This window comes from Tinamus guttatus, unplaced genomic scaffold, assembly GCF_059628265.1.
Source record: "Tinamus guttatus ecotype Peru unplaced genomic scaffold, ASM5962826v1 Tinamus_guttatus_pri_ptg001147l, whole genome shotgun sequence".
Lineage (NCBI taxonomy): Eukaryota > Metazoa > Chordata > Aves > Tinamiformes > Tinamidae > Tinamus > Tinamus guttatus.
This window is the reverse complement of record NW_028289681.1, coordinates 1537-22215: the sequence shown is the minus strand read 5'-3', so window position 1 is coordinate 22215 and position 20679 is coordinate 1537. Positions and strand designations below refer to the sequence as shown.

Sequence of the window (20679 nt, the reverse complement as noted above, 5' to 3'; positions counted from 1 at the left end):
CGCCGCCGCCGCGGCCGCCGCCGCCGCCGCCCATGGACAGGAACTACCCGGGCACCGGCTTCGGGGACCCGCTCGGCGCCGGGCCCGGCTGGAGCTACGAGCGCTCGGCCAAGGCCAGGTGCGCGCGGCGGCGGGGGGGGGGGGGAGCGGGAACGGGAGGAGGGGCCGGGGCGAGCGGGAGGGGGGTCCGGGCAACGGGGGGAGGCTCCGGTGCGACCGGGGAGGGTCCGGTGCAACCGGGGGGAGGGTCCGTGCAATGGGGGAAGGTGCAATGGAGCCCGGTGCAACCGGGAGGAGGGTCCGGTGCAACCGGGAGGAGGCTCCGGTGCAACCGGTTGAGGGTCCGGTGCAAACGGGGAAGATGCAGCAGAGCCCGGTGCAACCGGGAGAGGGTCTGTGCAAGCGGGAGGAAGGTGCAATGGGCCCCGTGCAACCGGGAGAGGCTCCGGTGCAATGGGAGGGAGATGCAACGGAGCCCGGTGCAACCGGGAGGAGGGTCCGTGCAACCGGTTGAGGGTCCGGTGCAACCAGGGGAGGTGCAATGGAGCCCGGTGCAACCGGGAGGAGGGTCCGGTGCAACCGGGGAGGCTCCGGTGCAACCGGTTGAGGCTCCGGTGCAACCGAGAGGAGGGTCCGGTGCAATGTGGGGGAGATGCAATAGAGCCCGGTGCAACCGGGAGGGGGGTCCAGTGCAACCGGGAGGAGGGTCCGGTGCAACTGGGGGAGATGCAATGGAGCCCGGTGCAACTGGGGAGGCTCCGTGCAACCGGGAGGAGGGTCCGGTGCAACCGGTTGAGGGTCCGTGCAAGTGGGAGGAAGGTGCAACGGGCCTGGTGCAACCGGGAGGAGGGTCCGGTGCAATGGGGGGGAGATGCAGCGGAGTCCGGTGCAACTGGGAGAGGCTCCGGTGCGACCGGGAGGAGGGTCCGGTGCAACCGGGGAGATTCTGTGCAACAAGGGGGAGATGCAGCGGAGCCCGGTGCAACCAGGAGGAGGGTCCATGGAACTAGGGGAGGGTCCGGTGCAACCGGGAGAAGGGTCCGGTGCAAACGGGAGGAGGCTCCGGTGCAACCGGTTGAGGGTCCGGTGCAATGAGGGGGAGATGCAGCGGAACCCGGTGCAACCAGGGAAGGCTCTGCTGCAATTGGGAGGAAGGTGCAACGGGCCCGGTGCAACCGGGAGGAAGGTCCGGTGTGATGAGGGGGAGATGCAGTGGAACCCGGTGCAACCGGGAGGAGGGTCTGTGCAATCGGGAGGAAGGTCCGGTGCAACCGGGGAGGCTCCGGTGCAACCGGGAGGAGGCTCCAGTGCAATGTGGGGGAGATGCAACAGAGCCCGGTGCAACCGGTTGAGGCTCCGGTGCAACCAGGGGAGGTGCAATGGAGCCCGGTGCAACCGGGAGGAGGGTCCGGTGCAACCGGTTGAGGGTCCGGTGCAAACGGGGAAGATGCAGCAGAGCCCGGTGCAACCGGGAGAGGGTCTGTGCAAGCGGGAGGAAGGTGCAATGGGCCCCGTGCAACCGGGAGAGGCTCCGGTGCAATGGGAGGGAGATGCAACGGAGCCCGGTGCAACCGGGAGGAGGGTCCGTGCAACCGGTTGAGGGTCCGGTGCAACCGGGGGAGATGCGATGGAGCCCGGTGCAACCGGGAGGAGGGTCCGGTGCAACCAGGGGAGATGCAGCAGAGCCGGGTGCGACCGGGAGGAAGGTCCGGTGCAACCGGGGAGATTCTGTGCAACCGGGGGAGATGCAACGGGCCCGGTGCAACCGGGAGAAGCTCCGGTGCAACCGGGAGGAGGGTCCGTGCAAGCGGGAGGAAGGTGCAATGGGCCCCGTGCAACCGGGAGAGGCTCCGGTGCAACCGGTTGAGGGTCCGGTGCAATGAGGGGGAGATGCAGCGGAACCCGGTGCAACCAGGGAAGGCTCCGGTGCAACCGGGAGGAGGGTTCATGCAACCGGGGAGGCTCCGTGCAACATGCGGGAAATGCAGCGGAGTCCAATGCAACCGGGAGGACGCTCCGTGCAACCGGGAGGAAGGTCTGGTGCAATGAGGGGGGGAGATGCAGCGGAGCCCGGTGCAACCGGGAGAGGCTCCAGTGCAACCGGTTGAGGCTCTGTGCAACCGGGGGAGATGCGATGGAGCCCGGTGCAACTGGGAGGAGGGTCCGGTGCAACCGGGGAGGCCCCGGTGCAACCGGGAGGAGGGTCTGGTGCAATAAGGGGGAGATGCAGCGGAACCCGGTGCAACCAGGGAAGGCTCCGGTGCAATTGGGAGGAAGGTGCAACGGGCCCGGTGCAACCGGGAGGAAGGTCCGGTGTGATGGGGGGGAGATGTAACGGAGCCCGGTGCAACCGGGAGGAGAGTCCATGCAACCAGGGGAGGCTCCGGTGCAACCGGGAGGAAGGTCCGATGCAATGGAGGGGAGATGCAGCGGAACCCGGTGCAACCGGTTGAGGCTCCGGTGCAACCAGGGGAGGTGCAGCAGAGCCGGGTGCAACTGGGAGGAAGGTCCGGTGCAACCGGGGAGATTCTGTGCAACAAGGGGGAGATGCAACGGGGCCTGGTGCAACCGGGAGGAGGGTCCATGCAACCAGGGGAGGCTCCGGTGCAACCGGGAGGAAGGTCCGGTACAATGGGGGGGAGATGCAGCGGAGCCCGGTGCGACCGGGAGGAGGCTCCGTGCAACCGGTTGAGGCTCCGTGCAAGAGGGGGAGGCTCCGGTGCAACCGGAGGAAGGTGCAAGGGCCTCGTGCGACCCTCGTGCAAAGGCCCTGTGCACAGCCCTCGTGCAAGGGCCCTGTGCAGTCCTCGTGCAAGGGCGACGCGGGGGCCGTGCGCTGCTGCTTGTGCACAGCCCTTGTGCAACGGCCCCGTGCATGGATCTTGTGTGCGGCACCCGTGTGCAATGGCTGCGTGTGCTCCTTGCACGTGGCATCCTCGTGCAAGGGCCGCGTGTGACCCTCGTGCAAGGGCCCTGTGCAGTCCTCGTGCAAGGGCCTCGTGCAAGGGCGACGTGGGGCTGTGCATGGCTGCTTGTGCACAACCCTCGTGCAAGGGCCCTATGTGACCCTCGTGCAAGGGCCCCGGGCGACCCTTGTGCAAGGGCCCCATGCAGTCCTCGTGCAAGAGCCTCGTGCAATGGTGACGCGGGGCCGTGCACCGCTGCTCGTGCACTCCCCTTGTGCAAGGGCTCTGTGTGACGCTTGTGCAAGGGCCCCGTGCGACCCTTGTGCGCAGCCCTCGTGCAACGGCCCCGTGCAACCGTCGTGCAAGTGCCCCATATGACCCTCGTGCAAGGGCCCCGTGCAATCCTCGTGCAAGGCCCTGTGCGACCCTTGTGCAACGGCCCCATGCAACCACCGTGCAAAGGCCCATGAGACCCTTGTGCAAGGGCCCTGTGCAACCCTCGTGCAAGGCCCCCATGGGACCCTCGTGCAATGGCCCCGTGCAACCCTTGTGCAAGAACCCTATGCAGTCCTCGTGCAAGGGTGCCACGGGGTGCATGCACCGCTGCTTGTGCACAGCCCTCGTGCAACGGCCCCATGTGCCCCTTGTGCAAGCTCTGCGTGTGCAGCTTGTGCACGGCGCCCTTGTGCACAGCCCTCGTGCAAGGGCCCTATGCAGTCCTCGTGCAAGGGCCTCGTGCAAGGCTGACGTGGGGGCCGTGCACGGCTGCTCGTGCACAGCCCTCGTGCAAGGGCCCCGTGTGACCCTCGTGCAAGGGCTCATGCAGTCCTCGTGCAAGGGCGACACGGGGCCATGCACCGCTGCTTGTGCACAGCCCTCATGCAAGGGCCCCATGCGACCGTCGTGCAAGTGCCCCGTATGACCCTTGTGCAAGGGCCCCGTGCAACCCTCGTGCAAGGCCCCGTGCGACCCTTGTGCAACGGCCCCGTGCAACCATTGTGCAAAGGCCCATGAGACCCTTGTGCAAGGGCCCCGTGCAATCCTCGTGCAAGGCCCCCATGGGACCCTCGTGCAAAGGCCCCGTGCAACACTTGTGCAACGGCCCCATGCAACCGTAGTGCAAGGGCCCCGTGTCACCCTTGTGCAAGCTTTGCGTGCGGAGCTTGTGCACAACACCCTCGTGCACAGCCCTCGTGCAAGGGCCTCGTGTGACCCTCGTGCAAGGGCCCCATGCGACCCTGGTGCAAAGGCCCTGTGCGACCCTCGTGCAAGGACCCCGTGCAGTCCTCGTGCAAGGGTGCCACGGGGTTCATGCACCGCTGCTTGTGCACAGCCCTCGTGCAAGGGCCCCATGCGACCCTCGTGCAAGGGCCCAGTATGACCCTCGTGCAAGGGCCCCGTGCAACCCTCGTGCAAGGCCCTGTGCGACCCTTGTGCAAGGGCCCCGTGCAACCATTGTGCAAAGGCCCATGAGACCCTTGTGCAAGGGCCCCGTGCAATCCTCGTGCAAGGCCCCTATGGGACCCTCGTGCAATGGCCCCATGCGACCTTTGTGCAACGGCCCCGTGCAACCGTAGTGCAAGGGCCCCGTGTCACCCTTGTGCAAGCTTTGCATGCGGAGCTTGTGCACAACGCCCTCGTGCACAGCCCTCGTGCAAGGGCCTCGTGTGACCCTCGTGCAAGGCCCCTGTGACGCTCGTGCAAGGGCCCCCGGTGACCCTCGTGCAAGGGCTCTGTGTGCCCCTCGTGCAAGGGTCCTGTGCAATCTTTGTGCAAGGCCCCGTGTGCCCCTCGTGCAAGCTCTGCGTGTGCAGCTTGTGCATGGTGCCCTCGTGCACAGCCCTTGTGCAAGGGCCCTGTGCAACCGTCGTGCAAGGGAGGCACAGGGGCCACGCGCCGCTGATTGTGCACAGCCCTCGTGCAAGGGCCCCATGCGACCCTCGTGCAAGGGTCCTGTGTGACCCTCGTGTAAGGACCTTGTGTGACCCTCGTGCAAAGGCCCTGTGCAACCCGCGTGCAAGGGCCCCTGCAGCCCTCGTGCAAAGGTCTTGTGCAATCCTTGTGCAAGGGCCCTGTGCAGCCCTCGTGCAAGGGTCCCAAGTGCCCCTTGTGCAAGCTCTGCGTGTGCACCTTGTGCACGGCGCCCTTGTGCACAGCCCTCGTGCAAGGGCCTCGTGCGACCCTCGTGCAAGGGCCCCATGCGACCCTCGTGCAAGGGCCTCGTGCAACCCTCGTGCAAAGGTCCCGTGTGAACTTTGTGCAAGGGCCTCGTGTGACCCTCGTGCAAGGGAGACACAGGGGCCGTGCGACGCTGCTCGTGCACAGCCCTCGTGCAAGGGCCTTGTGTGACGCTCGTGCAAGGGCCCCGTGCGACCCTCGTGCAAGGGCCCCACGTGACCCTCGTGCAAAGGTCCCATGTGGCCCTCATGCAAGGGCCTTGTGTGACCCTCGTGCAAGGGTCCTGTGTGCCCCTTGTGCAAAGGCCCTGTGCGATCCTCGTGCAAGGTCCTGAGCGACCCTCGTGCAAGGGTCCTGTGCAGCCCTCGTGCAACAGCCCTGGGTGACCCCCGTGCGCCCCGTGCAAACCCGGCGCCCTCGTGCAAACCCCCGTGCAACCCCCCGTGCAAACCCTTGTGCAAACCCCAGTGCAAACCCCAGTGCAACCACCCGTGCAAACCCCCGTGCAAACCCTTGTGCAAATCCCCGTGCAAACCCCCGTGCAAACCCCCGTGCAAACCCCCGTGCAATCCCCTGTGCAAACCCTTGTGCAAACCTTCGTGCAAACTCCCGTGCAAACCCCCGTGCAAACCCCCGTGCAAACCCTCGTGCAACCCCCGTGCAAACCCTTGTGCAACCCCCCGTGCAAACCCTCGTGCAACCCCCGTGCAAACCCTTGTGCAAACCCCAGTGCAAACCCCAGTGCAACCACCCGTGCAAACCCCCGTGCAAACCCTCGTGCAATCCCCTGTGCAAACCCTTGTGCAAACCTTCGTGCAAACTCCCGTGCAACCCCCCGTGCAAACCCTCGTGCAAACCCCCATGCAAACCCCAGTGCAACCACCCGTGCAACTCCCCGTGCAAACCCCCGTGCAAACCCTTGTGCAAATCCCCGCGCAAACCCCCGTGCAAACCCTCGTGCAATCCCCTGTGCAAACCCTTGTGCAAACCTTCGTGCAAACTCCCGTGCAAACCCCCGTGCAAACCCTCGTGCAAACCCTCGTGCAAACCCCCATGCAAACCCCAGTGCAACCACCCGTGCAACTCCCCGTGCAAACCCCCGTGCAAACCCTTGTGCAAACCCCAGTGCAAACACCAGTGCAAACCCTTGTGCAAACCCTTGTGCAAACCCCAGTGCAAACCCCAGTGCAACCCCCCGTGCAACCCCCCGTGCAAACCCTCGTGCAACCCCCCGTGCAAACCCTCGTGCAAACCCCCGTGCAACTCCCCATGCAAACCCCAGTGCAAACCCCCGTGCAAACCCCCGTGCAAACCCCCGTGCAACCCCCCGTGCAAACCCCCGTGCAAACCCCAGTGCAAACCCTTGTGCAACTCCCCGTGCAAACCCTCGTGCAAATCCCCGTGCAAACCCTTGTGCAAACCCCAGTGCAAACCCCAGTGCAACCACCCGTGCAAACCCCCGTGCAAACCCCCGTGCAAACCCCCATGCAACCCCCCGTGCAAACCCCAGTGCAACCACCCGTGCAAACCCCCGTGCAAACCCTCGTGCAAACCCCCGTGCAAACCCTCGTGCAAACCCCCGTGCAAACCCTCGTGCTAACCCCAGTGCAAACCCCAGTGCAACCACCCGTGCAACCCCCCGTGCAAACCCTTGTGCAAACCCCCGTGCAACCCCCCGTGCAAACCCCCGTGCAAACCCTTGTGCAAACCCTCGTGCAAACCCCCGTGCAAACCCTCGTGCCAGGTCCGTGCTCGCTCCGTGCACGTGGTCCCGCATTGTCCCTCGTTGTCCCCATTGTCCCCAGCCTGGTGTACGGGGGCACGCGGGCCACGCTCGTGTCCCTGGTGTCCCTGATGTCCCCTCATTGTCCCCTTGTCCCCAGCCTGGTGTACGGGGGCGCGCGGGCCACGCTTGCGTCCCTGATGTCCCTAATGTCCCTAATGTCCCCTCATTGTCCCCTTGTCCCCAGCCTGGTGTACGGGGGCGCGCGGGCCACGTTCGTGTCCCTCATTGTCCCCATGTCCCTAATGTCCCCTCATTGTCCCCATTGTCCCCAGCCTGGTGTCCGGGGGCGCACGGGCCACGCTTGTGTCCCTGGTGTCCCTGATGTCCCCTCATTGTCCCCATTGTCCCTAATGTCCCCTCATTGTCCCCATTGTCCCCTTGTCCCCAGCCTGGTGTACGGGGGCGCGCGGGCCACGCTCATGTCCCTGGTGTCCCTGGTGTCCCCTCATTGTCCCCATGTCCCCATTGTCCCCAGCCTGGTGTACGGGGGCGCGCGGGCCACGCTCGTGTCCCTGGTGTCCCTGATGTCCCCTCATTGTCCCCATTGTCCCTAATGTCCCCATTGTCCCCATTGTCCCCAGCCTGGTGTACGGGGGCGCGCGGGCCACGCTCGTGTCCCTAATGTCCCCTGATGTCCCCTCATTGTCCCCATTGTCCCCTTGTCCCCAGCCTGGTGTACGGGGGCGCGCGGGCCACGCTCGTGTCCCTGGTGTCTCTAATGTCCCCTCATTGTCCCCATTGTCCCCAGCCTGGTGTATGGGGGCGCGCGGGCCACGCTCGTGTCCCTGGTGTCCCTAATGTCCCTCATGTCCCCTCATTGTCCCCATTGTCCCTAATGTCCCCTCATTGTCCCCTTGTCCCCAGCCTGGTGTACGGGGGCGCGCGGGCCACGCTCGTGTCCCTCATGTCCCCTAATGTCCCCTCATTGTCCCCTTGTCCCCAGCCTGGTGTACGGGGGCGCGCGGGCCACGCTCGTGTCCCTGGTGTCCTTGATGTCCCCTCATTGTCCCCATTGTCCCCATTGTCCCCAGCCTGGTGTACGGGGGCGCGCGGGCCACGCTCGTGTCCCTGGTGTCCCTAATGTCCCCTCATTGTCCCCATTGTCCCCAGCCTGGTGTACGGGGGCGCGCGGGCCACGCTCGTGTCCCTCGTTGTCCCCATGTCCCTAACGTCCCCTCATTGTCCCCATTGTCCCCAGCCTGGTGTACGGGGGCGCGCGGGCCACGCTCGTGTCCCTGGTGTCCCTGATGTCCCCTCATTGTCCCCATTGTCCCTAATGTCCCCATTGTCCCCATTGTCCCCAGCCTGGTGTACGGGGCGCGCGGGCCACGCTCGTGTCCCTGGTGTCCCTGATGTCCCCTCATTGTCCCCATTGTCCCCAGCCTGGTGTACGGGGGCGCACGGGCCACGCTCGTGTCCCTCATTGTCCCCATGTCCCTGATGTCCCCTCATTGTCCCCATTGTCCCCAGCCTGGTGTACGGGGGCGCGCGGGCCACGCTCGTGTCCCTCATTGTCCCCATGTCCCTGATGTCCCCTCATTGTCCCCATTGTCCCCATTGTCCCCAGCCTGGTGTACGGGGGCGCGCGGGCCACGCACCCCGACGCCGACCTCCTGCACCGGCAGCCGTACGGAGCCCCCCACCCGCTGCAGGGCTATGCGGCCAACCACCACCCGCCAGGTAGGACGGCGTCACCGCGTCACCGCGTGTCACCGCGAGTCACCGCGGGTCACCGTGTGTCACCACGGGTCACCTCCACATGTCACCGCGGGTCATCGTGTGTCACCTCCGCGTGTCACCGCGTGTCACCGTGTGTCACCGCGGGTCACCACGGGTCGCTGCGTGTCACCGTGTGTCACCACTGTGTGTCACCGTGTGTCACCGCGTGTCACCGCGAGTCACCGCGGGTCACCGCGGGTCATCGTGTGTCATCGTGTGTCAGCTCCACGTGTCACCACGTGTCACCGCGGGTCACCGCGGGTCACCGTGTGTCACCACTGTGTGTCACCGCGGGTCACTGCGAGTCACCGCGGGGCACCGCGGGTCATCGTGTGTCACCGTGTGTCACCGCGTGTCACCTCCACATGTCACCGCGTGTCACCGCGTGTCACCGCGGGTCACCGCGGGTCACCGTGTGTCACCACGAGTCACCGCGGGTCACCGTGTGTCACCATGTGTCACCGCGGGTCATTGTGTGTCACCACTGTGTGTCACCACGGGTCATCGTGTGTCACCGTGTGTCACCGCGGGTCACCGCGGGTCACCGTGTGTCACCACTGTGTGTCACCGTGTGTCACCGCGGGTCATCGTGTGTCACCGCGAGTCACCGCGGGTCACCGCGTGTCACCGTGTGTCACCACTGTGTGTCACCGTGTGTCACCGCGGGTCACCTCGGTGTGTCACCTCCACATGTCACCGCGTGTCACCTCCACGTGTCACCGCGTGTCACCTCCACGTGTCACCGTGTGTCACCTCCGCGGGTCACCGTGTGTCACCACTGTGTGTCACCACGGGTCACCTCGGTGTGTCACCTCCACGTGTCACCGCGTGTCACCTCCACGTGTCACCGTGTGTCACCTCCGCGGGTCACCGTGTGTCACCACTGTGTGTCACCACGGGTCACCTCCGCGGGTCACCACCACATGTCACCGCGGGTCATCGCGTGTCACCACTGCGGGTCACCGTGTGTCACCGTGTGTCACCACGTGTCACCACGTGTCACCTCTGCGGGTCACTGCGGGTCACCTCCACGGGTCACCGTGGGTCACCACGTGTCACCGCGTGTCACCTCCGCGTGTCACCGCGGGTCACCGTGTGTCACCACGTGTCACCGTGTGTCACCTCCACGGGTCACCGCGGGTCACCGCGTGTCACCTCCACGTGTCACCGCCTGTCACCGCGTGTCACCTCTGCGGGTCACCGCGGGTCACCGTGGGTCACCACGTGTCACCGCGTGTCACCTCCGCGGGTCAACACGTGTCATCATGGGTCACCGCATGTCACCTCCGCGGGTCACCACGTGTCACCGCAGGTCGCCGCATGTCACCGCGGGTCACCGCGTGTCACCTCCACAGGTCACCGCAGGTCACCGTGGGTCACCATATGTCACCACGGGTCACCGCGAGTCACTATGTGTCACCACGGGTCACCTCCGCATGTCGCCACATGTCACCACGTGTCACCACGGGTCACCGCGTGTCACCTCCGCGGGTCACCGCGGGTCACCACGTGTCACCGCGGGTCACCTCCACGTGTCACCTCCGCGTGTCACCACGGGTCACCGCGGGTCACTGCGTGTCACCGTGTGTCACCTCCGCGTGTCACCTCTGTGGGTCACCGCGTGTCCCCGCGTGTCACCGCTGCAGCCCCACATGCCCTCTGGGTCCCCACACATCCCCACGTGTCCTCGCATGTCACCGCCACCACATGTCACCGCGTGTCACCACGGGTCACCACTGGTCACCTCCGCGTGTCGCCGCGGGTCACCGCGTGTCCCCCTGTGTCACTGCGTGTCCTCTGGGTCCCCACACATCCCCGCGTGTCCCCGCATGTCACCGCATGTCACCGCGGGTCACCACCACGTGTCCCCGTGTGTCACTGTGTGTCCTCTGGGTCCCCACACGGCCCCGCATGTCACGGTGTGTCCCTGCCGCGTGTCACCGCTGTGTCCCCACGTGTCCCCATGTGTCACCGCCACAGCCCCGCGTGTCCTCTGGGTCCCCATGCGGCCACCGGGTCCCCTGGGTCCCCAGTGCGTGTCCACCGGGGTCCCCGTGTCCCCGTGTCTCCCCCATGTGTCCCCATGTCCCCTTGTGTCCCCATGTCCTTCCGTGTCCCCACATCCCCTGATGTCCCCATGTCCCCAGGTCTGTCGGGGCTGTTTGATGCAGGACTGCATGCAGCCGGTGCCCCTGTGTCCCCATGTCCCCCGATGTCCCCCCGTGTCCCCATGTCCCCGATGTCCCCACGTGTCCCCATGTCCGCACGTGTCCCCCGATGTCCCCACGTGTCCCCGTGTCCCCAGGTCTCTCCAGACTCTTCGATGCGGGGCTGCACGCGGCCGGCGCCCCCATGTCCCCATGTCCCCTCGATGTCCCCATGTCCCCTCAATGTCCCCATGTCCCCCCATGTCCCCTCGATGTCCCCATGTCCCCCCGTGTCCCCAGGTCTGTCCGGGCTGTTCGACGCGGGGCTGCACGCGGCCGGGGTGTCACCGCCATGTCCCCCCATGTCCCCCCATGTCCCCTCGATGTCCCCATTGTCCCCATGTCCCTCTGTGTCCCCATGTCCCCTGATGTCCCCATGTCCCCATGTCCCCTCAATGTCCCCATTGTCCCCAGGTCTGTCCGGGCTCTTTGACGCGGGGCTGCACGCAGCCGGGGCGTCCCCCCGATGTCCCCATGTCCCCCCATGTCCCCGATGTCCCCATGTCCCCCCATGTCCCCTCGATGTCCCCATGTCCCCTCATGTCCCCAGGTCTGTCCGGGCTGTTCGACGCGGGGCTCCACGCGGCCGGCGCGGCGCCGCCCGACGCCTCCGTCATGAACCTCATCTCGGCGCTGGAGTCGCGGCCGCAGCCGGGGCCGGCGGCCTCGTCGCTGCTCTCGCAGTTCCGCAGCCCGTCCTGGCAGACAGGTGAGCGTCCCCATGTCCCCAAGGTGTCCCCAAGGTGTCCCCAGGTGTCCCCAGGGGTCCCCAGGGGTCCCCAGGGGGTCCCCGTGTGTCCCCACGCGGCCGCAGCTGGGGCCGGCGGCGGCGTCGCTGCTCTTGCAGTTCTGCAGCCCGTCCTGGCAGACGGGTCAGTGTGTCCCCAAGGCGTCCCCATGTCCCCAAGGTGTCCCCAAGGTGTCCCCATGTCCCCAAGGTGTCCCCAGGGGGTCCCCAGGGGGTCCCTGTGTGTCCCCGCACGGCGTTGTCGCTGCTCTCGCAGTTCCGCAGCCCCTCCTGGCAGACGGGTCAGGGTGTCACCGTGTCCCCATGTCCCCAAGGTGTCCCCAGGTGTCCCCAGGGGTCCTCAGGTGTCCTCGGGGATCCCCATGTGTCCCCATGCGTCCCCAGGGTGTCCCTGTGTGTCTTTGGGGGCTCCAGGGGGTCCCCATGCGTCCCCAGGGTGTCCCTGTGCGTCCCCATGCATCCCCAGGGTTTCCCTGTGTGTCCCCAGGTGTCCCCGGGGTGTCCCCAGGGGGTGCCCATGTGTCCCCAGGGGGTCCCTGTGTGGCCCCAGGGATCCCCATGTGTCCCCATGCGTCCCCAGGGTGTCCCTGTGTGTCTTTGGGGGCTCCAGGAGGTCCCCATGCGTCCCCAGGGTTTCCCTGTGTGTCCACAGGTGTCCCCGAGGTGTCCCCAGGGGGTCCTCATGCGTCCCCACGCAGCCCCAGGGTGTCCCTGTGTGTCCCCAGGTGTCCCTATGCGCCCCCAGGGGGTCCCTGTGTGTCCCTGGGGGTCCCCATGCGTCCCCTTGTGGCCCCAGGTGTCCTTATGTGTCCCCAGGGTGTCCCCGCGCATCCCCAGGGTGTCCCCGCACGTCCCCAGGGGGTCCCTGTGTGTCCTTGGGGGCTCCAGGGGGTCCCCATGCATCCCCAGGGGGTCCCTGTGCATCCCCAGGGGGTCCCCATGTGGCCTTGGGCATCCCCATGCGTCCCCGCGCGGCCCCAGGGTGTCCCCATGTGTTCCCAGGTGTCCCTGTGTGTCCCCAGGGGGTCCTTGTGCATCCCCAGGTGTCCCCGTGTGGCCCCAGGGGGTCCCCGTGTGTCCCCAGGTGTCCCTGTGTGTCCCCAGGTGTCCCCGCACATCCCCAGAGGGTCCCTGTGTGTCCTTGGGGGCTCCAGGGGGTCCCCAGGTGTCCCCACGTGGCCCCAGGGGGTCCCTGTGTGGCCCCAGGTGTCCCCAGGTGTCCCCGAGGGGTCCCCATGGATCCCTGTGCGCAGCCCCAGGTGTCGCCACACGGCCCCAGGTGTCCCCATGCGTCCCCATGTGTCCCCAGGCGGTCCCCATGCGTCCCTGTGTGTCCCCAGGGGATCCCCAGGACGTCCCTGTGCATCCCCAGGTGTCCCCGTGTGTTCCCAGGTGTCCCTGTGTGTCCCCAGGGGGTCCTTGTGCATCCCCAGGTGTCCCCGTGTGGCCCCAGGGGGTCCCCGTGTGTCCCCAGGTGTCCCTGTGTGTCCCCAGGTGTCCCCGCACATCCCCAGGGGGTCCCTGTGTGTCCTTGGGGGCTCCAGGGGGTCCCCAGGTGTCCCCACGTGGCCCCAGGGGGTCCCTGTGTGGCCCCAGGTGTCCCCAGGTGTCCACGAGGGGTCCCCATGGATCCCTGTGCACAGCCCCAGGTGTCGCCACACGGCCCCAGGTGTCCCCATGCGTCCCCACGTGTCCCCAGGCGGTCCCCATGCGTCCCTGTGTGTCCCCAGGGGATCCCCAGGGCGTCCCTGTGCATCCCCAGGTGTCCCCGTGCAGCCATGTGTGTCCCCAGGTGTCCCCGTGTGTCCCCAGGGGGTCCCTGCATGTCCCCACATGGCCCCATGCATCCCCGTGCGTCCCTAGGGGGTCCCTGTGTGTCCCCAGGGTGTCCCTATGCATCCCCGGGGGGTCCCAGGGTGTCCCTGGGAGGTCCCTGTGTGTCCCTGTGTGTCCCCAGGGAGTCCCCATGCATCCCCAGGGGGTCCCCATGCGTCCCCAGGGGGTCCCTGTGTGTCCCCAGGGAGTCCCCATGCGTCCCCAGGGGGTCCCCATGCGTCCCCAGGGGGTCCCTGTGTGTCTCTGGGGGTCCCCTTGTGGCCCCAGGTGTCCCCATGTGTCCCCAGGGGCTCCCCATGCGTCCCCACGTGGCCCCGTGCATCCCCGCATGTCCCCAGGTGGTCCCCGTCCGTCCCCAGGGGGTCCCTGTGTGTCCTTGGGGACTCTGGGGGGGGGGTCCCCGTGCGCCCCCAGGGGGTCCTGTGTGTCCCTGGGGGTCCCCATGTGTCCCCAGGGTGTCCCCATGCATCCCCGGGGGGTCCCTGTGTGTCCCTGGGGGGTCCCTATGTGTCCCTGTGTGTCCCCAGAGTTTCCTGGGGGTCCCATCCTGTCCCTGGGGTTCCCCGTGTGTCCCTGGAGGTCCCATCCTTTCCTAGTGACTTCTGGGGGTCCCATCCCGTCCCTGGGGATCCCTGTGTGTCCCTGGGGGTCCCATCCTTTCCCAGTGGCTCCTTAGGGTCCCCCTGTGTCCCTGGGGGTCCCATCCCATCCCTGGGGATCTCCGTGTGTCCCCGTGTGTCCCCGTGTGTCCCTGGGGGTCCCATCCTTTCCCAGTGACTCTTGGGGGTTCCCCATGTATCCTGGGGTGTCCCAGGGGTTCCCTGTGTGTCCCAGGGAGTCCCCATGTGTCCCTGGGGGTCCCATCCTGTCCCAGTGGCTCCTGGGGGTCCCATCCTGTCCCAGTGGCTCCTGTTCTATACTGTCCTTGGGGTTCCATATGTGTCCCTGGGGGTCCCATCCTGTCCCAGTGGCTCCTGAGGGTCCCCCTGTGTCCCTGGGGGTCCCATCCCGTCCCTGGGGATCCCTGTGTGTCCTGGGGGGTCCAAGGGGTTCCCCATGTGTCCCTGGGGTTCCCTGTGTGTCCCGGGCAGTCCCCATGTGTCCCCAGGGGGTCCCCAGTGAGCCCCTGTGTGTCCCTGGGGTCCCCATGCATCCCCCCCCCAGTCACTGTGTGTCCGTGGGTGTCCCCAGGGGGTCCCATCCTGTCCCTGGGGCTCTCCATGTGTCCCTCTGTGTCCCTGGAGTTTACTGGGGGACCCATCCTGTCCCAGTGGCTCCTGGGGGTCCCCATGTGTCCCTGGGGGTCCCATCCCCTCCCTGGGGATCCACCTGTGCCCCTGGGGGTCCCATCCTGTCCCAGTGGCTCCTGGGGTTCCCTGTGTGTCCCTGGGGGTCCCATCCTGTCCCTGAGCATCCCTGTGTGTCCCGGGGTGTCACAGGGGTTCCCCATGTGTCCTTGGGGATCCCTGTGTGTCCCAGGGTGTCCCATCCTGTCCCAGTGGCTCCTGGGGGTCCCCATATGTCCCTGGGGGTCCCATCCCGTCCCTGGGGATCCCTGTGTGTCCCGAGAGATCCCATCCTTTCCCAGTTACTCCTGGGGGTCCCATCCCGTCCCTGGGGATCCCTGTGTGTCCTGGGGGGTCCCAGGGGTTCCCCGTGTGTCTCTGGGGGTCCCATCCCATCCCTGTGTGCCCCCGGGGTTCCCTGGGGGTCCCATCCTTTCCCAGTGGCTCCTGGGGGTCCCCATGTGTCCCTGGGGGTCCCATCCCATCCCTGGGGATCCCCGTGTGTCCCAGGGTGTCCCCGTGTGTCCCGGGGCGTCCCTGAGGGTCCCATCCTGTCCCAGTGGTTCCTGGGTGTCCCCATGTGTCCCTCGGGGTCCCTGAGTGTCCCATCCTGTCCCAGTGGCTTCTGAGGATCCCTGTGTGTCCCGGGGAGTCCCTGGGGGTCCCATCCTGTTGCAGTGGCTTCTGGGGGTCCCCATGTGTCCTTGGGGTTCCCTGTGTGTCCCTGGGGGTCCCATCCCGTCCCTGGGGATCCCTGTGTGTCCTGGGGGTCCCATCCTGTCCCAGTGGCTCCTGGGGTTCCCTGTGTGTCCCTGGGGGGTCCCTGGGGATCCCATCCTGTCCCTGGGGATCCCCGTGTGCCCCTGGAGGTCCCATCCTGTCCTAGTGGCTCCTGGGGGTCCCCATGTGTCCCTGGGGGTCCCATCCTGTCCTAGTGGCTCCTGGGGATCCCCATGTGTCCCTGGGGGTCCCATCCTGTCCCAGTGACTCCTGGGGGTCCCCATGTGTCCCTGGGGGTCCCATCCCATCCCTGGGGATCCCCGTGTGCCCCTGGGAGTCCCATCCTGTCCCAGTGGCTCCTGGGGGTCCCCATGTGTCCCTGGGGGTCCCATCCTGTCCCAGTGGCTCCTGGGGATCCCTGTGTGTCCCGGGGTTTCCCAGGAGTTCCCCGTGAGTCCCAGGGGGGTCCCTGGGGTTCCCCGTGTGTCCTGAGGGGTCCCAGGGGTTCCCTGTGTGTCCCTGGGAGTCCCATCCTGTCCCAGTGACTCCTGGGGGTCCCCATGTGTCCCTGGGGTTCCCTGGGGGTCCCATCCTGTCCCAGTGGCTCCTGGGTGTCCTCATATGTCCCTGGGTGTCCCTGGGTGTCCCATCCCATCCCTGGGGATCCCATCCTGTGCCTGGGGATCCCTGTGTGTCCCAGGGGTCCCATCCTGTCCCAGTGGCTCCTAGGGGTCCCCATGTGTCCCTGGGGTTCCCTGGAGGTCCCATCCTGTCCCAGTGGCTTCTGGGGGTCCCATCCCGTCCCTGAGGGTCCCATCCTGTCCTAGTGGCTCCTGGGTGTCCCCATGTGTCCCTGGGGTTCCCTGGAGGTCCCATCCTGTCCCAGTGGCTTCTGGGGGTCCCATCCCGTCCCTGAGGGTCCCATCCTGTCCCAGTGGCTCCTAGGGGTCCCCATGTGTCCCTGGGGTTCCCTGGAGGTCCCATCCTGTCCCAGTGGCTTCTGGGGGTCCCATCCCGTCCCTGAGGGTCCCATCCTGTCCTAGTGGCTCCTGGGGGTCCCCCTGTGTCCCTGGGGCTCCCTGGAGGTCCCATCCGGTCCCAGTGGCTTCTGGGGGTCCCCATGTGTCCCTGGAGGTCCCATCCTGTCCTAGTGGCTCCTGAGTGTCCCCATGTGTCCCTGGGGTTCCCTGGGGGTCCCATCCTGTCCCAGTGGCTCCTGGGGATCCCTGTGTGTCCCTGGGGGTCCTATTCTGTCCCAGTGGCTCCTGGGGGTCCCATCCCATCCCTGTGGGTCCCATCCTGTCCCACTGGCTCCTGGGGGTCCCCATGTGTCCCTGGGGGTCCCATCCCATCCCTGGGGATCCCTGTGTGTCCCAGGGTGTCCCCATGTCCCCCCGTGTCCCCCTTACTGACCCCCCCCGTCCCCCCCGCAGCCATGCACACGCCGGCGCCGGCCGAGCTCTTCATCTCGGGCGCCCTCCCCGGCTCGGGCACCTTCCCGTCGTCGTCGGCGCTCAGCGCCTACCAGCACCCGGCGCCGTTCGGCGGCCGCAGCTTCCCGGTGAGCTCCTCGCTGGACGCCGCCTTCAGCCCGGGCTCCAACGGGCTCCTGTCGCCGCCGGAGCCGCCGCTGCTGCACATCAAACCGGCGCAGGGCGCGCTGGGCTTCGAGCGCCTCGGCGGCGCCGCCGCCACCACGGCCGTGCTGGGCCCGGCGCTGCCGCCGCCGCCGCCGCCGCCGCCGCCGCCGCCGCAGGGCTCGGCGTACCGCGCCGCGCCGGACTCGGCCGCGCGCCACCTGCCCTCGCAGTTCAACCTGCTGCCGGCCGAGCCGCCGCCGCCGCCGCCGCCGCCGCAGCTCTACAACGCGGCCGTGTTCGCCGGCGCGCCGCCCGCCGTGCCGCGCCAGGACAGCGTCATCAAGCACTACCAGCGCCCCGGCACCGGGAACGGCGCACAACCGGCGCTGCCGCCCGGCGCGCACTCGTTGCAGCATTATTTGAGCTGCGGGGGGAGCTACCAGCAGCAGATGGGCGCCCACCGCGGCGCCGCGCTGCCCTGCAGCCCCCTCGCTGAAGCGGCGCCGGGCGCGTCGGAGGGCGCCCAACAGGCGCCCAAAACGCCCCGCGAGGCGCCCGCGTACCGGCCCATCATCCAGTCGCCGGCGTATTCCGGTGCCGCCGCCGCCGGCTCCAAATCCAAGAGCTACTCGGCGTCGCGGCAGCCGGCGCGCTCCACGGCCACCCCCAAGTGCCAGAGCAGCTACACGGCGCCGGCGGCCAAGGGCAGCTCGGTGATCGCCGGGCAGTCGCCGGCCTATTCGCCGGGGCAGCCGCCGCCGGGGCTGCTGGCGCTGGGGCCGGCGAGCGGCTACGGCGGCGCCCAGCAGCCGCCGGGGCCGTTCGGCGCCGCCGCGACGCCGGACGCGGCGCAAAAGGCGCCCGGTTACGCGGGCGCCGCGGCGGCGGCGCAGCCGTGCGCGGGGCAGAGCTACTCGCCCGAGGCGCTGCAGGCGCTGCCGTACGGCGAGGCCGGCGCCGCGGGCGCCTACGGCGCGCCGCACTCGCAGGGGCTCCCCGCGGGCAGCCCCTCGCTCAGCTACAGCACCGGCCACTCGCCGGCGTGCCCGGCGCTGCCGTACCCCCACGGCAGCCCCTCGGGCATCGCGCGGCCGCTGCAGTCGCCGCCGGCGCCGCGGCCGCAGAGCGGCGCGTCCCCGGGGCAGCCCCATAAGTATCTGGGCGCCGTGATGGCGCCGGCGGCGGCGTTCCTGGCGCCGGGCTACGGCGCCGGCGCGCTGGAGCGCGGCTACGCCAAGGGCAAGGGCGACGCGGAGCTGCTGGGCGCCGAGCGCAGCGAGGACGAGGATTTCCTCATCCAGCACCTGCTGCAGGCGCCGAGCCCCGGCGCGTGCCAGGAGCGCGGCGCCGCCAAGGCCATGGGCGCGTTCGGCGCGCTGGCCAAGGAGGAGCGCTACCAGCTCCACAGCGTCATCCGGCCCAACTCCAACCTGGAGGGCGCCGCGCTGGAGCTCTCCCTGCTCAAGGAGGAGGAGGAGGAGGAGGACGGGGCCAAGAAGAAGGGCGAGCGGCCGCGCGAGGGGCTGGCCACGTCCGTGGTGCATTACGGCCACCAGGCGCTGGGCTCCTACGCGGCCGAGCTCAAGAAGGCGCCACCGGGACATCTTGATGGTGCCACCAAGGAGCTGCCCTTCATGCAGAAGACCCCCGAGCACGGGCGCATGGTGGCCGAGGGGCCCTCGTTGGAGCCGCATCTCGGTGGCCTTTTGGATGCCACCGCGGCCACCCCGGCGGAGCTGGCGCCGCTGGGCGCCGCGGGGCCGCTGCTGCAGTCGGTGCTGACGCACACGCAGAGCCAGCTGCACGCGCGCGCCAAGGCGCGGGCGCCGCTCGACGTGCACCTCCTGGAACCACCGCCGCAACAACCGCAACAACAACCGCAGCAACAGCGCGCCGCGTCGCCGCCGCAACAGCCGCTGCAGCTGCTGGAGGCGCACCTGCAGCACGGGCGCGCGCAGGCCTCGCCGCAGCTGCGCGCGCTGCCGCCCGCCGCGCTCGAGGTGCTGCCGCAGCCCCCCGAGATGCAGGATTTCCTCGAGCCCGAGCTGGCCCTCGAGCCCCACTTGGCGCCCGCCGCCGCCGCCGTGGGGCAGCCCCCCGGGCCGCCGACGCCGCCGCCGGCGCCGCCGCCGCAATCGGACGCGGCGCCCGGCGGCGACGCCAAGTTCGAGGGCGGCAGCCCCGGCGCCAAGAGCCGCTTCGTGCCGCTCACGTCCATCTGCTTCCCGGACGCGCTGCTGCAGGACGAGGAGCGCGGATTCTTCCCGGGAATGGAGGACATGTTCGGGCCGGCGCCGTGCGGCCCCGACGACTTCCCTAAAAGCGCCGGTGACACCGGTGACAACGGCGCAAACGCCATGGAGCGCCCCGAGGGGCTCAAAGCGCCCGCGTACGACCTGCTGCCGCCACCAGCGCCCGGTTACGGCGGCGGCTTCTGCGCGGCCACCGAGCAGCACTTGGCGCTCGAGGCCGCCAAGCACGAGCTGCCGTCCACGGTGAACGCGGAGCCGCTGGGGCTCATCCAGAGCGGCCACCACGGTGTCACCTCAAAGCCACCGCTGCCGTCGCCGCTGTTCTGCTCGTCCAAGCCCAAGAAGCTGCTCAAGACGTCGTCCTTCCACCTCCTGCGCAAGCGCGAGCCCTTCCCGGCGCCCAAGAAGACCTACGCGCAGGAGTACGAGTTCGAGGACGACGAGGACAAGGCGGACGCGCCGGCCGACATCCGCCTCAACAGCCGCCGCCTCCCCGATCTCCTCCCCGACCTCATCTCCAGCTGCCGCGCGCGGCCCAGCCTCAGCCCCATGGGGGACATCGATTTTTGTCCCCACGGCGGCGCCGAGGGGCCCAAGAAGCGCGGGCGCAAACCCACCAAGCCCAAGCGGGACGGGCCGCCCCGGCCGCGCGGGCGCCCCCGGATCCGCCCGCTGGCCGAGCCCCACGGGGTCCCCGAGGGGCCCAAGAAGCCGCGGGGACGGGGACGGGGACGGGGGAAGAAGGGGGCCGAGGAGGACGGCGGCGGCGGCGGCTTGGAGCCGCTCAAGCCGCTCAAGGTGAGGGGTGCTGGGGGGTTTCGGGGTGCTGGGGCGGTTTGGGGGTGCTGGGATGGGGGTTTGGGGGTCCTGGGGGGATTTGGGGGTCCTAGGGAGGCTCTGGGGTGCTGGGATGGGGGGTTTGGGGGTGCTGGGGGCTATTTGGGGGTCCTGGGGGGGTTTTGGGGGTCCTGGGGTCTATTTGGGGGTCCTGGGGGGCTCTAGGGTGCTGCAATGGGGATTTTGGGGGTGCTGGGGGGGGATTTGGGGGTGCTGGGGGGATTTGGGGGTGCTGGGATGGGGGTTTGGGGGTTCTGGGGGATTTGGGGGTCCTGGGGAGTGTCTAGGGTGCTGGGATGGGGGGTTTGGGGGTGCTGGGGGATTTGGGGTGCTGGGATGGGGGTTTGGGGGTGCTGGGAGGATTTGGGGGTCCTGGGGTCTATTTGGGGGTCCTGGGGAGTGTCTAGGGTGCTGGGATGGGGGGTTTGGGGGTGCTGGGGGGATTTGGGGTGCTGGGATGGGGGGTTTGGGGGTGCTGGGGGGATTTGGGGGTCCTGGAGGGGTTTGGGGGTGCTGGGGGGGCTCTGGGGTGCTGCAATGGGGATTTTGGGGGTGCTGGGGGGATTTGGGGTGCTGGGATGGGGGGTTTGGGGGTGCTGGGGGATTTGGGGGTCCTGGAGGGGT

The 20679-nt window shown here is 68.4% G+C and overlaps 1 protein-coding gene across 1 annotated transcript; it reads left to right on the top strand.

Annotated features, from left to right (window-relative positions):
* Positions 1-7: 7 nt before the first annotated feature.
* Positions 8-20016, top strand: LOC148590710 (proline-rich protein 12-like; the record flags this gene model as incomplete). The annotated part of the gene is made up of 4 exons (XM_088538686.1): positions 8-118; positions 8438-8550; positions 11347-11505; positions 16820-20016. Coding segments are annotated over exons 1-4 (3555 nt in total), but the record flags the coding sequence as incomplete, so codon positions are not given.
* Positions 20017-20679: the final 663 nt, after the last annotated feature.